Genomic DNA, 15,619 nt, shown 5'->3' with positions numbered 1-15,619 from the left:
GCTCTTTGTTTGGGGGGAGGGGGGGGGGTGATATATGAAAAATTCGATAATACAGCATATATCACATTATTGATGGGTCTATTCGCTGTGAGCAACTTTTTTTATTCGAGAATTGACCTCGTCGTATGGAAGTAGGATCACTTGTAAATTCTGTTTAAATAGAAAATGTAAGCAGCTTTTTAAAGAGAATATATTGGATCGCACGAGCTATCTTCAAGATCTGTCGCGACCCATTCGCTTCGCCATCAGTACGGCGTTTGAGTAGTATGTAACATGAACATTGGTTGCGTAGCATTAAGTAAAATAAATTAATTAAAAAGCTGACGCCTGCCAGTTTTGAGATTCTTGTATTATGATCTTACCCAGTCAACAACAGTAAAATGTTTCCGTTTTCAGAAAACGTTCAAAACATTTAAAATTCTTTTCAGAGAGTGTTAAAGCTGCTAAGTCCGATTTTTGGCTATTACAGTATCATATAATTTTTCTTTCAAAATAATTCTTTTAGAAAGTTATACACTTTCACGTATTTAAACCAGAAAAATCGGTCTCTTCTCAAGATCGAAATATTTGAAGTTAATAAATATAATTTGTGTATCGAAACACACACACAAAATAAAGTTAATGGATGTGTTTGCTTTCTTCCCTCGATTGTCTAGATTTATTTAGCCCGCATTTTATGCATCAATTGTAAATACATCAAACTTTAATTGATTTGTGGAAAAGGGAATACGGGTTTATTTGGATTCTTCAAAACGTTTTTTTAAAGCTTATTAGGTTTAGTGAATGCCAAAGTCGAAATACAATCGCATCCGCTTCGACTAAATTTTGGGCGTTTCTTAATAATAGCGAAATAACATGTTACCCTTTATTGCTTGGTACTAGTATATTGTTTTCCTATTGAAATATTACTGAAATTACCGGTAAAAGTACCGTATTGCCTATAATTATCCGCATAGTTTAACAAAATCATTGTTTTACAGCAGACATAATTATCAAACTTAATATCAAATTGGACCAAGCAGCTTTCATCATAGCACCAAGAATTTACGGGGGGAAGGGGTGCTTGATCACGTGATCAACTGTATTTATTTCCCCTTAACCTTTTTTTATTTGTCAATCAATTATGGATTTATAAAAGTAATGATAAAGTTATTAATCAAATGGTAAAGATAGGAGTTATATAGCATTGCTTGAAAATATATATGTACTTTGCCCCGCGGGACTTCTTTAAATTGGTATCTTAAAGATTTCTTTAAAATTGTCTTGAAACATATGACGTACGTGGCTGGTACTCGTGACATGTTTATCAACAAACCACATTATTTATTTCTAAGAGCAATTCATACCGTGAAATAAGTTTCCTTCACGGACAGACTTTTATTTCTCAATGTTTTGGTTCCGTGACACAATTCGATACCAAACAGTAGGCTTTTTTATGCATCTCCAGAAGTGGTCCTTAACCGATTTATTACCGCTTCTCCCTTTGTTCTTTTTTTTCCTACGTAGTGTTTTGTTTCCGATATATTTGATTATTTTGGAAGAATTGATGGTCATGTACTCCCCCGTTGGAACACAACATTACAGAAATGCAAGACGTCCATTTATTATCCAGAAATATGAATTATATTCCCTCATTCTGTCTGGTGAAGACGCAGTGTATAATTATCATAGCGCCACTTACTGGTGGCAGATTCGACCAACAATAACTGAAATGATTTCTTTGTCTGACTACGGGGCGCAGACATGTTTTGAATACGGTCTAGCAACTGTTGAACAATTGCAGATGATCATCAAAAGCTATTGTATGAAATTCACACAATACGTTTCACTTCGCCCTAACGAGCGCCCTTTTTCCCGGCATTTTATGATGCATAACTTAATTTTATGATTTTTTAAATTCATCTTCTATTTTTGGATCAAATAACCATAATTTATTTTTCGCTTGTCAAACCTTGTGACGTCATCACCGATGTCAAGACGACCCCTCGACCGGTACCGCACTTTTGTGCGTTAACCTCGCGTATATGCTAATTGCAGAGTGTTTACATGTACTGTGCAAGTCATATTCATTAATGATAGGGGTGAACATGCATACGACGAGAGCAGTGCCCCAGCTTCATCATTAGATCGCAGGGATTTGACTGTTGAACTCGTTAATACTCCATTCCTGAAGGATCTACAATCACACTCTATGTTTTCTTCGGGTCTTTGGCCAGGGGAAGAACAATCAATAAGTATTTGTTCTGGAAAATGTTTTTTGAAATTGTGATTTTGTGATTGATATTAGATATATTAAATGAAAATTGCTGCATTCCATCAAAGCGATATTTCATTGATTCTTGATATTACCATTTTTGCAACATATAAATCAGATATTTTGATTACGCGTTGGTGGCACTCGAGTTCGTGACCTCCTCCCACCATATGGTCAGGCGCTCCTATTAATTATTGGGCATTGTATTTCTGATTGGAATTAGCAGGGATGTGGAGTAGTTATCTACCAGTGAGGTAACTTCTGTGCGATTCATCAATGGGGGCACATTGCTTCTGGAGAGATCCGCATTACAACACACTATGGTGCTTGGAAAATTCGAACAACTCTTTTTTGGGCTGATTGAAAATGAAAAATGATACGAGTGCGGCCATATTTGAGGAAATTCTTTCTCGAATAAGACCGTTTGGTTATTTCCAAAAACGGTTATATTTTTTGACGTCGCTGATTCAAGTTTTTGTGACCACTGTTATTTTGTATGTGGATTTTGTTTACCTGAATGTGAAAAATAGTAAATGTACTCTTTCCTCGAGGATTTTACCTGACAATGTGACGAATATATCGACTCCCGGAGAAACCGAGAATCCCTGTGGGGGGAAATGGTTCAATCAATGGGAAGTACCAACGGTAAATTATGATATTTTATGATCGTTTTTGTCTGTTGGTATGCTAACTATTATATACAAGGCTTTACTATATTTATGCTATTGTGTAGTTTCTACAAAGTTGCAACGTTTTTAACTTAAAATCATCAGTGGTTTTTTTGTTGTGCATAAAAACAAAATGCGATACATTTACCACAAAGTTAAAAGTTTTGTTAAAATAAAATACTGTTTTAAGAATTATATTAAGAATTTGGAAAGTTTAGCGTAATTGTTATTATTACGTATCAAAATTCTTCCAGTCAAAAATCTACTCTCTTATACTCTGTGTACACCGAAAATGACCGCTATTGATAAACCCTCTGAATTAAATTTATTGATTATCCGATTCCCTCGTGGAAGTGAATCAGAATATACAGCCAATTTTAGTCCCAAGTCAAATCAAAAGATTTTCATACATGGCGTAATTGATGTAAATAAAGTCGCTGTAATGCGATGGATCTAAGGCTAGAACACCAACGCGTAAAAAACAAAGGAGGGCCAGGAGGAATAAATGCAAGGATAAAACTCCAAAGAGTCGGCGTTCAAAACAAAGCCTCGGGCAGGTACATTCGTAAAATTACCTTTTTGTTAACAACGGTTGTTTATCTGTTAACAGAATTACATTCAGTCTCATTCAGTCTATATCAATGGGAGACTTTGAAAGAGAAATGCAACAAAAAAAAGAGATTAACTTTTTAAAAAAAACCAGAGATTTTTTTTAAATTTCAAGAATGGATTTATTGATTCTACTACGCATAGATGCTTCTTATTTTCACGTGCACGTACCTCCGATCCAAATTATTTAGAGCTTGAAAGACTGAACAAGAACGATTATCTATGTCAAGTGCGAGTTACTAAGTGCGTCTAATTTGTACGGTATTATTTTACTTTCAAATTGACAGATTTTTGAGATTTTACATGTGGTAAGAATTATTAGTAAGTCAGGTTCATTACTCGCATCGATCATTCCTTCCTAAAATTTAGGAATATTTACATCTGGGTAAACTGTTGGAACAGTTTTTTTCCTGCGATATCCTCCTCTAATTTAACTTTCTATGATGCAACACACATGCAAGTCATAATCATTGCCATAGACATTTCCGAAGAAGGGTTAAACATTTTCAGATTCAGGTGCGAATTATCAAACTGGATTTGAAGAAAAAAGTACCGGTAATTTTTTTTATATCAAGATTTTTTGGCTTTGGTTCTGAACGCATAGAGCTAACACGTGTAAGCCGGACAGCGTAAAGAACAACCGAGGTGTATGTAGACGCGTATGCATTCATAATTGTATAAACAACTATAGGGTTGTTTCACAAACATCAATCGCTAATCACTTTAGTATGACCGCTCTGTAGTTTCCAGACAATCTCTGTTCAATGTCCAGTGCAGCTTTGTTTTCAAAGACACCAAAAAACCAAAAATGTATTAACTTCCGAATATTAGCATTCATTGCAATGTAAATACACAGTGTATTGCAAGAGTGAGAATTTCGTAAGCGGAATTTTTGTATAGTTAATCCTCCAGAAGGGAAAGGGTATGATATGAAATATAAGTATGCTTGGCAGGTTAATTATACTTCAAAAGAGGGGAGGGGGTTTGGAATCTGCTGCCGGACAGATCAGTGTGGTGGTGGTTGTGCTATGGTTATGTACGAAAGTCTCAAGGTGCAGAATGCATCATCAAAGCGAAAGAAGTGATACGTAATACCAGAAAGATCAAGGAATGCAATTAGTTTTGAACATAAAGCGAGGTTTTCTTCCAAGGATAGGAGAGAGAGAGAGAGAGAGAGAGAGAGAGAGAGAGAGAGAGAGAGAGAGAGAGAGAGAGGATGTTAATGTGAAATAATATGGCTCTGCTTTTATTCATCAAATTTTTTTGCTGTATAACTAAGGATGTCAAAGTTACATGTAGATGCAACTTGTCAATGTACCTTTTACCAAAAGAAATTACAATGGGACAGTGGCTATTGATCAGACTGAAATAATTATCACAAAAAGCATTATACACAGGTTAGACACAACACAATAATTATATATTGACGAGAACATAAGCAATGTTTTAGGCGAAAAGTACTTTATCCATGGATTGCTCTGAGCGTTTGTACTCTCATTGTTGTTCGTGTTCAGTATAGGTTTTGGCAACTCGTAAACCTCGCCCGTCGCCCCATAGAATGATGCTCTTAGTGCGATGACAGTTGTCAAACTATTTATAGTCAATCAACCAATGCATGCCGATGGTGCCTTTGCACCAAGCTCTCAACCATCTTTAAAAATGTTTTACCCGTGATCAAACCTTGTTGTCCTAATCTCAAAACTATATAACCTATTATATTATTTTGACCTCGAAGGTCAAAGGAAAAAAAAATACGTTATAGTCACGGTTCAAGGTCATTGGTGATATTTGAGGTCAATTTAATCTTTTCGTTGAATTTGTTAATTTTTGAATATGTCATGCATTTTGTATTCAACAACCACGGATGTCTTTATGTTTTCATTTTTCTTTTATTTCAACAGTGGATGATCGGTGAATTTGCCTCTGACAAGTTTACCTACATTTGGTTATGTCAGGGATGTGGAATTATCGCCGGTGCTGTAGTCAGTGGATTTTTATCAGACTTAGTAGGTCGGAAAACAGTTCTATATGTCAACCTGGTGATGATGAGTCTGGCTCAAGGAAGTCTCTGTATACTGGATGACTGGGTTCTTTTCCTTATTTCGCGGGGGCTCGTTGGAATATTCGCAGGTTAGTCCAACAAGCAATAATATACGTCTACTACAGTTGGTACAGCTGGATAAATTTTATAAATAATTTTCCACACTTTACTTTCTTCTGAAACTGGAAGGTGCATGATGACTATCTTTACGCGTGGCCATGACACAAAAGATGGGGTCTGTAAGTGCAGGCGTCGGGTTGTACGGATGTTTCCATTTTATCGTGTCTGAATCAGCGTTTTACCTTTCTTTCATAGGAGGCGTCATCATCCCCAGCTGTGTCCAGATGATAGAACACGTGGGTCAAAACTGGCGAGAACTATCTGTATGCTTTTGCGCGTGGGCATTGGGGATACCTCTTTTAATCCTGGAGGGACTCGTCACGCGTCATTGGCGCTGGCTAGGAATCGTGACGTCATTTACGTCGCTTCTGTCAATTGGTACATATTTGTGAGTACTACACATCTCAATCATGGCAAGTGTTACACGGTGTATATACACATACATATAACGCATACATCAACAGCTGACAGCTAACACTTGTACACTACTCGATCATGAGTCTTTGCATGTAACACTGGGTTGAAGGCAAAAGAACAAAGCCGCTCTGCAATGCATTTAACCCAGTGTAAGCAATCAAGTACAATTCATAAAAATCCTTTATAGTACTTTTAGTCTGATTAACGTTGCTGGGGTTGGAATGACATAAAAGAGCCGCTTTCTTTTGCTTTGTTAAACAGGCGTTACACATTAACCTCCGAATAATAACGGAAATAGCGCAGAGAGAAATCCAATTACTCCAATAACGCCTCCCCGCATGCAATGTTAGGCTATTTTATGCGAACGAAAAGGAAAAAATTATCTAATAAATGCCTACATTTTTCTATCCCTTAGAAATTGTACTGGAGGAGTAATCCCTATTATTTTGTTATGTTCGCATGGCGAAATGTTTCGAGCATTTTGCTATGTTACGAGACGAGAAGTGAACTAGGATATATGGGGGAGATAGGGCATTATCTGCATGTAAACGCCAGAAACGTGCGATTAAACGATCCAGACTTCGTATATTGGGATGAAAGGCTCATTAAAGGATTTAAACAAACGGTGTATCATTGATTTATTATGTTACATTGTTTCATCACTGCTAGGAAAGATAGTGTGTATTATACGGTTCGCACACATCTAAAAACCATTCCATCAAATTAAAACCACCCTATTTCCTAATTATTTACACGTCTAAAGTGGTAAATAAGACGCAAGTGTTAATAAAACTCACACACGCGTATCTTTTTGAAACGAGATTCAAAATGTTAAATTAATTCGTTTTTATCGTTTCTTTAATTAACTTTTGCTTTGAATGAGGATTGTTGAATCTCATAAAACACTATAAACTAGGAGTTATTCTTTTTAAATCTGACCTGAATATTGTGATCGTTGTCTTCCCCAGACAAAGAAGGTCCCTTACCGTACATAACATTTTTGTCAATTTGATCTATGTGAAGTTGATTATTCTTCGTGGTTTCATACAATTTTCTGACGAAGCTCCAAAAAAGTTCGATTTCTAATTTTCCACCAAAACTCGTGTTTCTTTATTTCGACAGCATATATCCTGAGAGCTTTAGATGGCACACCTGCAGAGAGAACTTTTCTAAAGCAGAGGCTTGCATTCGGGAAATTATTTCAGCAAATGCCACGTCACTTCCGGATTTCACCCAGCTCTACGACAGAGCAAAGCTTGCCGTCCTTAATTCAATGTACAGACGACCACGAACGTTCTTTGACTTGTTGCACACCAGAGAGAGAATCAAAACAACCATTGCTCTTGTGTCCATCTGGTAAGCTGTGGGTTTTACCTGCTAGTGAAATCTGAATGCAATTTTAAAAGCATTTTTCTACGTACAGCTTTGAAGTATAGCTAAATTTGCCTTGGAAAAAGACTTTTGCCTTTGTAAAACAAATTGAAGGTCAATTACTTAATTTCTCGGAGCAAACAAGGAATGGGGCATCTCTTTTTTGTATTTTTTTTTCAATAAGATCATCCAAACATTATTTTTTACCTTCAGCTGTGTCTAACAGCATTGGTCCATACGCTGTAACCAAATGCACGCTGATTGGTAGCCTAGGTTATTTCCTTTTTTAAAAATTAATCAAAATTCTTGAAATGCATTCTACGTCCAAACGTGTATAGTTGTATTTTTTAAAAATATATAAGTGTAATATCATAATATTACATTCCACCTTTAATTTAAAGCTTCTCCAAGTGAAAGACTAGTATTGAGCAGAAGCAGGCGTAAAAAAACCCAAACAAACAAAAAAACCCACCTCAAAGACAGTAGATGGCAAACAGTGAAACTCTTTATCTCTTTGTTATTGTACACAATATACATACAAGACAACCGCTATAAGCATGTGGTCGATTCTGAAAATAATGGACAATGACAGGTTTTTCATTATCAGAATTTCGAAGTGTAAACTGCTGACATCCTCAACAATAAGTCATCTATGTTCATCTAAACGGCACTGTAAATACCTCCTCAAAACTGCTGATGGAGAGGCTGTCAATCTCCGGATGCAATCTATTAACATTACTTATGACATTTCAGGGTGCTATGTCTCCTATGGCATGTTTATTATTCTTTCTCATACATCTTCATCTTGTTGTTGTATGCACAATTTCTGACAACGGTATCAATCTTGATAATTTGAAAGAAGGGGAGGGGTAGTAAATTTGAGTGCATCTTCTATTAATAAGTTACCAACTTCACTTCGACAATAGTTCTCTCTTTAAAGAGGTTTTTTATATATAAAAACGAACTAGTTTTCTTATTCTGTGGATTCACTAAAATAATTGTCATCATGGCAGGAACCTTACATTATTTTAAAATAGGACAACATTTAAAAGTAATATATCTGCGGATAATGCTGACTATTATCCGACAGTAGAATATTATTCTTTCAAATTTCGCATTTTTGTGGTTAGCAAATGAGAGTACCCCCCCCCCCCCAAAAAAAAGCAGCAATTTAACATGAAGTTATGAGGATCCGTTTTGTATGGTGGCATATCTCTGCCCCTTGTGTGCAAGTTATTTTTCTACTAATTATGTCGACATGCAAGATAAATATGTTGACATGCAAGATAGTTATGTCAACATGCAACATAACTATGTTGTTTTGACCCGTCTTTTTGCTATTTTTCCCTAGGTTGTTCACCTGTGCCGTCTACCGCTGTCTACATGAGAGGATGGTGGGTCAGATGTCCTCTAACGTCTATTTAGACACGATTCTGGTCTATCTATTAGACATCCCCCTCGTCTACTCCGCCATTGTTATCACTAGATGGTGAGTGATTTCATTCTTTGGTGAGCTTCAGTTCAATTAAAATGTCAAAGTTTGTTTCTCTGCAAGTTTATCTTCCAGTAAAGTGATAAAGAACATCTATTGGAAGACTGTGCATTATTTTGTGTATTTTTGTTGCTATCCCATTTATTTACATGTTTTATGACCTACAATCGTTTCTTATCTCTTACATTTGTTTTTTTTTTCATACACAATACATCATTTGTTTCTAATCCCTTATACATGTAAGGAATAAGGAATCATTCGTTGAGTATTATGAGGTGATCATTTTGGTCGTGGAGTGATTAAATCGATTAAACTAAAGCCCGAAGGGCTTTTTACATGATAGATTTGATCACTCCTCAACCGAAATTATCATTTCATAATATTCAAAGAATGATTCATCATTATATATATTTATAATTTTAATTTTTAGTAATTGTACTGTCATGTAGTAAATTTTGAAGTTACCGGGTGGCAGTAAATACAAAATTTACAACATGACAGTACAATTAAATATTTTAAAATAAATAAGTAATTCCCACTTGCGCCCCAATTATACGTCATTTGAATTTATTGGACTCTGCAGTACAAAATTGATACGTAGTGTTATCACAGACAAAGACACTTAAAAATTGTGAATATATGCATATCCTAGTATATCATCTATAATGTATTTTTAATCATATATTTTTTCTTATCACCATGCACATTTAAAGTGGTATAAAACACCTCCTTATTTTGAAACATATATATTTTGATGAAATGTTGTAAAATTCTACAAAAATTCTAAACCGTTAAAGGCGTTTTGATTGGAATGTACTTTTATTCACAGTAATATTGACAGGTGTCCCATACCACGCTATTTCTGATTTTTTGCAGTTAATTTGTTGCAAAAATATTTACGTATATGTACGTCAATCTCTTTAAAATTATCGGTACTGTTACTTGTTCTATTTGTCTCTGACCCTTGCTTTGCTGGTTTGTAATTTCTTTTCATTGTGTCACCTCTTTCCTGTTACATTTAACCGTAGCATTAACATTTGCCTCTAACGACTCTATTCTTGCTTCTCGACATTTGTACAGCATGCGTCTCTGATTTCAATCTTATTTGTCCAAATTTCTATAAGCATAGAATTTTGTCGAAGCATTGCGTTTATCAGCTGTATATATCCTCATTTACTCTCATCCCTGGGGGATTCTAGTTCGAACACTCACGAGTAGCTCTCTTAATGAATATCAACTGAAAACTAGTTTTTCTCGTTCGTGTGCCCTCTTGACTTATATAAACTTATGACAAAGATAAAATGAGGGCTCTTTGTTGCATTTCTTTCGTGCTTAGCAATTCTGCTAAAAGGCCGATGAACTTCGTCGATTTTTCCCTCCGATTAATTGTGTTTCCGAAAATAAAACCTTGCTGAGGATACGTTTAAGTAGGCTGTTTTAAGGGAACTCCGAGTGCAGAATACAATCTTTGCGGTCTTTTTTATATTTGCTGACTTCTCTTTCGTCATAAACTGCCAGCAATTGACTTAAATCTCCATTTTGGCATCTGTCAATGGGATTGACATATCACCCAAAGCAAGCAGTATTGGTCCCTAGCTGGATGTAAAACTAGAAGCATTCCAACGGATTCGCTTACTCAGAAGGAATAAAGGAGATTTTTGTTCATTTCGGAAACGTGACAAAACTAGTTGGCGTTTTGTTTCGCCTTTTTTGTTGATTTCATATTTTTGAATCAGTAGATTAAGGAGTTAGATTTCAGGGATCTGCTGTCAGTATCTGTTGCTCGTTCTAATTGCTTACGACCCACAAGTCTGGCAAATCTCTAACGAATTAATGGCAGATCTTTGTATTTTCGCGCAATGTTAAAGTATCAAAGAGATAGTTCTGTTGATTTTCTTTAAGAGATTCCCTTTCGGCTTATATTTATGTTGAATGAAATGTGTTAGACCTTTCTAGAAAGTGAGTCAATGATAAAAGAATGATGAACGAATGATACGCTGTCGGCTTCAGACTATTACAACACACGAATTTCTTTGTGAAGCTTAGTTTGATTAATGGTGTTTTAATGAAATGCACAAGGTATTTCTGCATACTCAAATTACGTGTTGTAAAAAAATGTCTATCATAACATGGCCACCGACGATGATTTAAAAAAAAAAATCTGTCTTTTGCACTACACAACAAATCTTGTTTCGAAATCATATTTGTAACTATCGACTGGTATATAAGATGTGCATAAAAAATCGAAACCCTTTTTCCAAAAAACCCCCCAAAACCAGTACCTGGGTACCTCAGGTTTTGGTTTGGTTTTTTTTTTTAGATAAACTGTAATGGCCGAGTGTAGTTTTCAAAATGGCTGCCTTCTTTTCAGCATAGGCCGTCGTTGGTGCCTGTTTCTTTATGCAGTGTCCTGTGCTTTCACTCTTAGTTGCATCCTTGTTATCAACCTCACCAAAGCCATGAACACCCAAGTGGACATGATGTTAGGAATTACCATATTTGGAAAATTTGGCGTGACGTCAACGATTGTGCTGATTTTATTGGTTACTCTGGAAGTGTATCCTACCTCCATACGGTGAGAACGACTGATAAATGTGTATTGATAGATGTATAGCAAGGATTAACACCTTCACAGGAATACTTATGGACAGGATTGTGCCGACGTCATTTCTCAAAATTGTCTTTTACTGTTATTTTTTATATATCTAACCTATACCTTTATTCGAGAATTACATAAATATCAGACACGTTGCATTATTTTTCAAGTGGAGAGGCACATTTTCTTGTACCTTTGGGGTTTTTTTTTATATGATAATATAAAAAAGGTACATTGTCAAAACATCCCCAACCCAATACCTGTTGCATCGAGCCTGAATTAATGTAACGACTCTGTGGGAATTATGAAAAATTGTCACGCAATCGTAAATCGATTTTCGACTCTAAACAGTAAACATGCATACGAAGTAGTTTGATAAAAGACATGTATAAAGTAAAAATTAGGAGAATGGGGGGTGGGGGTGAAGTACCCGTTAATACATTCTGAATTATATTTAGTAAGTGTTTAACCATTTCTTGTTGCAGATGTATGGGCTTTGCCGTTGGTCTTTCGTCCGGTGTCATAGGACTCTGTGTTGGTCGTGTCCTATATATGGAATTCTTTCATGTAATTACTGAAAATGTTTTATATTTATTTTAAGCTTGTTTTTTTTATGATGTGTTTGAGTTTTTATGCAATAGATAGGATTTTGTCTATCTAATTTTCCGATTGATCTTTGCAGAAAGTCCATTTTTCTTACCCGTATATTTGTTACGCCGTGTTAATGGGGGCCGTCGGCTGCACGTGCTTGTTGTTTCCGGAAACGTCGGGTAAACCATTGCCCGACCTTGTCAGGAGCAGGCACAGGATGATCAGCATGAAGGAAGTGACGCGACTGTCGAGCGCGTGGGATGCACCTTGATGACGTCATTAGAAATATAGTTGGCAAAGTTATTTAAAAAGTAAGAAAATGTAGTAATCAGTGATAAATATACAGATTTTCACCAAAGATTATATTGGTGAATGAAAGTTGTTCGTTAGTTTATTGTTCATATTTCATGCAATAACGTCGTCATTGTTTACAGGGCTTACCCAAAAGTCTTTGTATTTGGATTCTTGTTGGTTCTTGGTTCACGCACTGTGGCATTTCATGGCCAGATGCTGGAATTTTGGAGTGGAAAATAGGAACTTGTTTTCAATGAAGATGTTTGAAGGATAGATTTATCGACTGTAATCAATTTGGATATCTTTTGTATTTTGAAAAAAAAAACTATATTGCAATAAATTGAACATTATACCTTGTTATTAGATTTGTGTGTTATCTATTTATCCCACCCTTTCCATATCTTGAAAAAATAAGGATGATTTAATAAAGTATATATCATAACTTGGTGAAAAGATTAAGAATGCTTTAAAAAAAGCAATACATCTTAAGGAGTGGCCATCTTTGCAAAACATGTAAATACCTTAAGATTAAATTGGACACCTCCATGTTTTGACGTACTATTTTATCGAAATAAACTATAAAATCAAGTGTAATTTTATAAATAGTTTCTTTCATTTAAATGTCACATACCAGGGTAGCGCAGTGGGGTTTAGAGGGTTCACTGCGAATCACTACGTCAGGAGATCGAATTCCGCAGGGTTGAAATTGTTACCTTTCCAAAAAGTTTTAAAACGTATTTTTTGGGGTAAATATTGTAAAATTTTAAAATCCTAAACCGATGAAAGTGTTTTAATTATAATGCATATGTATAATGTCAAAATCCTCAGTTTGTGTGTATAAGCAGTCGTTACATGGGCCTATGGGCCACATCGCTGACCTGAGCAACATATGACATAATTAGATCAGCTACATGAAGTCATATCCAAAATATTGGGACAAATGAGTGAGTAAAACAGATCCTGTATTAAAAGATTTTCAAAATTTTCTACAGATGTTCTTATGTTGAGCCCCTTTTGTAAGTAGATGATTTCATAGTTATATCACATATTTAGCATTGTCATTCTCAAAAAGTGTTCATATAAACATAAACCTTCATCAAACTTTGAACCCCTTGTGTGGCCCAAGAATTATCCAGGGCCACAGTCTAAACAAATGATATAATATTATATACTATTATACCCCCCCCCCCATCCCATTATAGTCTCATCCTTTTTATTTGATTTTTAAAGATTTTTCTCTATATCTATTACACAACCAGAGGATGCTTCCACACAAGTTACAGCTTTTCTTGCCAACTGGTTTTTGAGAAGAAAATTTTAAAAGATTTTTCTCTATTAGTTCTATGTAAAATTTGATCCCCCATTTTGGCTCCACCCTACCCCCGGGGATCATTGTTTGAATAAACTTGAATCTACACTACCTAAGGATTCTTTCACACACGTTTCAGCTTTTCTGGCCAATTGGTTTTTGAGAAGAATATTTTTAAAGATTTACTCAAAATATTCCTATGTAAATATTCGACCCCCATTGTGACCCAACCATACCTCCCCCCCCCCCCCCCCCCCCCCGGGGGATCATGATTTGAACAAACTTGAATCTACACCACCAGAGGATGCTTCCACACAAGTTTCAGCTTTGCTGGCCGATTGGTTTTTGGAAAGATTTTTTAAAGATACCAACAAATTTTTAATAATTCTTAATTATCTCCCTTTGAAAGAGGGCGTGGCCCTTCATTTGAACAGACTTGAATTCCCTTCACCTACGGATGCGTTGTGCCAAATTTGGTTGAAATTGGCCCTGAGGATCTCGAGGAGAAGTCGAAAATGAAAAAGTGTCCAGACGGACGCCTGACAAACAGTGATCAGAAAAGCTCACTTGAGCTTTCAGCTAAGGTGAGCCAAAAAGCAATGAAGAAAATAGGATAAATTAGCAGTTACAAATTTTAGTTCAAAACTTATTTTTAACTTCTTCGCTGGTAAGGAATTCATCTGTCTTATAATTGCACCTTTGTAACATATGCTAAGGACTACTTTTATGTATAAGCCAACATTTTCCAAACAGGTAAATTATTTCCACTAGTTTGTTGACTTAACGATAGACTTGCATACATGTAAGAATTTAAACCACAGGACTCCGTTGCCTACAAATTCTAGTTATAATGAAAACAAACGTACTTTTGAAACATTTCTATATATTTCAGATGGTTCTTATTTTCGTTCTATGCACCTCCTTTATGATTGCCTGCATGTCATGGTTTTGGCACACTTGAAACAATCATATGCAAGTTCGTTTCAATATATATTTCACAAATGCTAGCTCCAATTTTCTTATTATAATTCAAAAAATGTATATTTTAGCGTAAAATTAGATTCCCTCCTTCAACCAGGGGTATAAAGCAAAGTAGCTACAGTAAATTATCTTTAAACTTGTTCATTCTAGCTTATTTATATCAATTTTCAAAATTATGCCTCTATTTTCTTATTTACTTCTTAATTATATCAATTTTAAATATATTAAGCAAAAATTCCGCATGGTCCTTCATCTTAAAATCGAAGGTCACTTTGTGCGAAGTCATCTTTAAATAGGTCCTTTGCACGATTCGGATCCCAATCAATATGGAATTTAATGTAACAGATAAGCAGACAAACTCACATACAATAAAGTCTTCAATCAGAAAAGTTAACCAAGCATTTGGGTAAGAAGCGCTGAAAAAAGGAAAAGACACATATTTTGTTTTCACTGTTTATTGACTGGGATTTGGTGTGAGGTGATAGTAATGGAATTGATGTCAAGACAACTATCAGAGAACAACTCGACTGATGTTACAGTAAAAAGAAATTACAAATCTTAAGTTTATGGTAAACAGTTTTTTTTTCCAAAACATTTTTGGACAAACAATATTTTTTTAAATACATATGTTCACAAGTATTTTTTTAAACATGTACCTGTAGGAATTAGAATATTTAAATATGCAATATCAAATTTAATACAATTTCAATAAATTACTAATAAAAACAAACTATATTTTAACATTTAATCATCATTTGATTTCAATACAATACCAAATTAAAAAAAAAATCTAGAGTTCTTTAAAGAAAAAGGTTGAAGTGAAAGTATCAATTACAACAAAATCAGAAGTTTAACCTTTTTTAATAATGCCTTTTT

At 35.2% G+C, this 15,619-nt stretch overlaps 1 protein-coding gene across 6 annotated transcripts; it reads left to right on the top strand.

The window, feature by feature from the left end:
* The first annotated feature begins 1,886 nt into the window (after positions 1-1,886).
* On the top strand, positions 1,887-12,811 carry LOC105339854 (solute carrier family 22 member 4). 6 transcript variants are annotated; one of them, XM_066066197.1, is made up of 9 exons: positions 1,900-2,899; positions 5,433-5,661; positions 5,888-6,080; positions 7,232-7,465; positions 8,832-8,969; positions 11,401-11,547; positions 12,054-12,135; positions 12,251-12,470; positions 12,594-12,811. In XM_066066197.1, exons 1-8 carry the CDS (start codon positions 2,621-2,623, stop codon positions 12,428-12,430), a joined length of 1,482 nt encoding a protein of 493 aa, XP_065922269.1. In that variant the 5' UTR covers positions 1,900-2,620; the 3' UTR covers positions 12,431-12,470; positions 12,594-12,811. The 6 variants fall into 6 exon arrangements, with proteins under 6 accessions (XP_065922271.1, XP_065922273.1, XP_065922272.1 ...); XM_034456576.2 differs by having other exon boundaries at positions 1,922-2,899; positions 11,344-11,547; XM_066066198.1 differs by lacking the exon at positions 1,900-2,899 and adding an exon at positions 3,371-3,479 and having other exon boundaries at positions 11,344-11,547.
* Positions 12,812-15,619: the final 2,808 nt, after the last annotated feature.

Source organism: Magallana gigas, chromosome 7 (genome assembly GCF_963853765.1).
Source record: "Magallana gigas chromosome 7, xbMagGiga1.1, whole genome shotgun sequence".
In the NCBI taxonomy this organism is placed as follows: Eukaryota; Metazoa; Mollusca; class Bivalvia; order Ostreida; family Ostreidae; genus Magallana; species Magallana gigas.
Note: the sequence above shows the minus strand (reverse complement) of the source record. Positions and strands in the feature narration are given on the sequence as shown.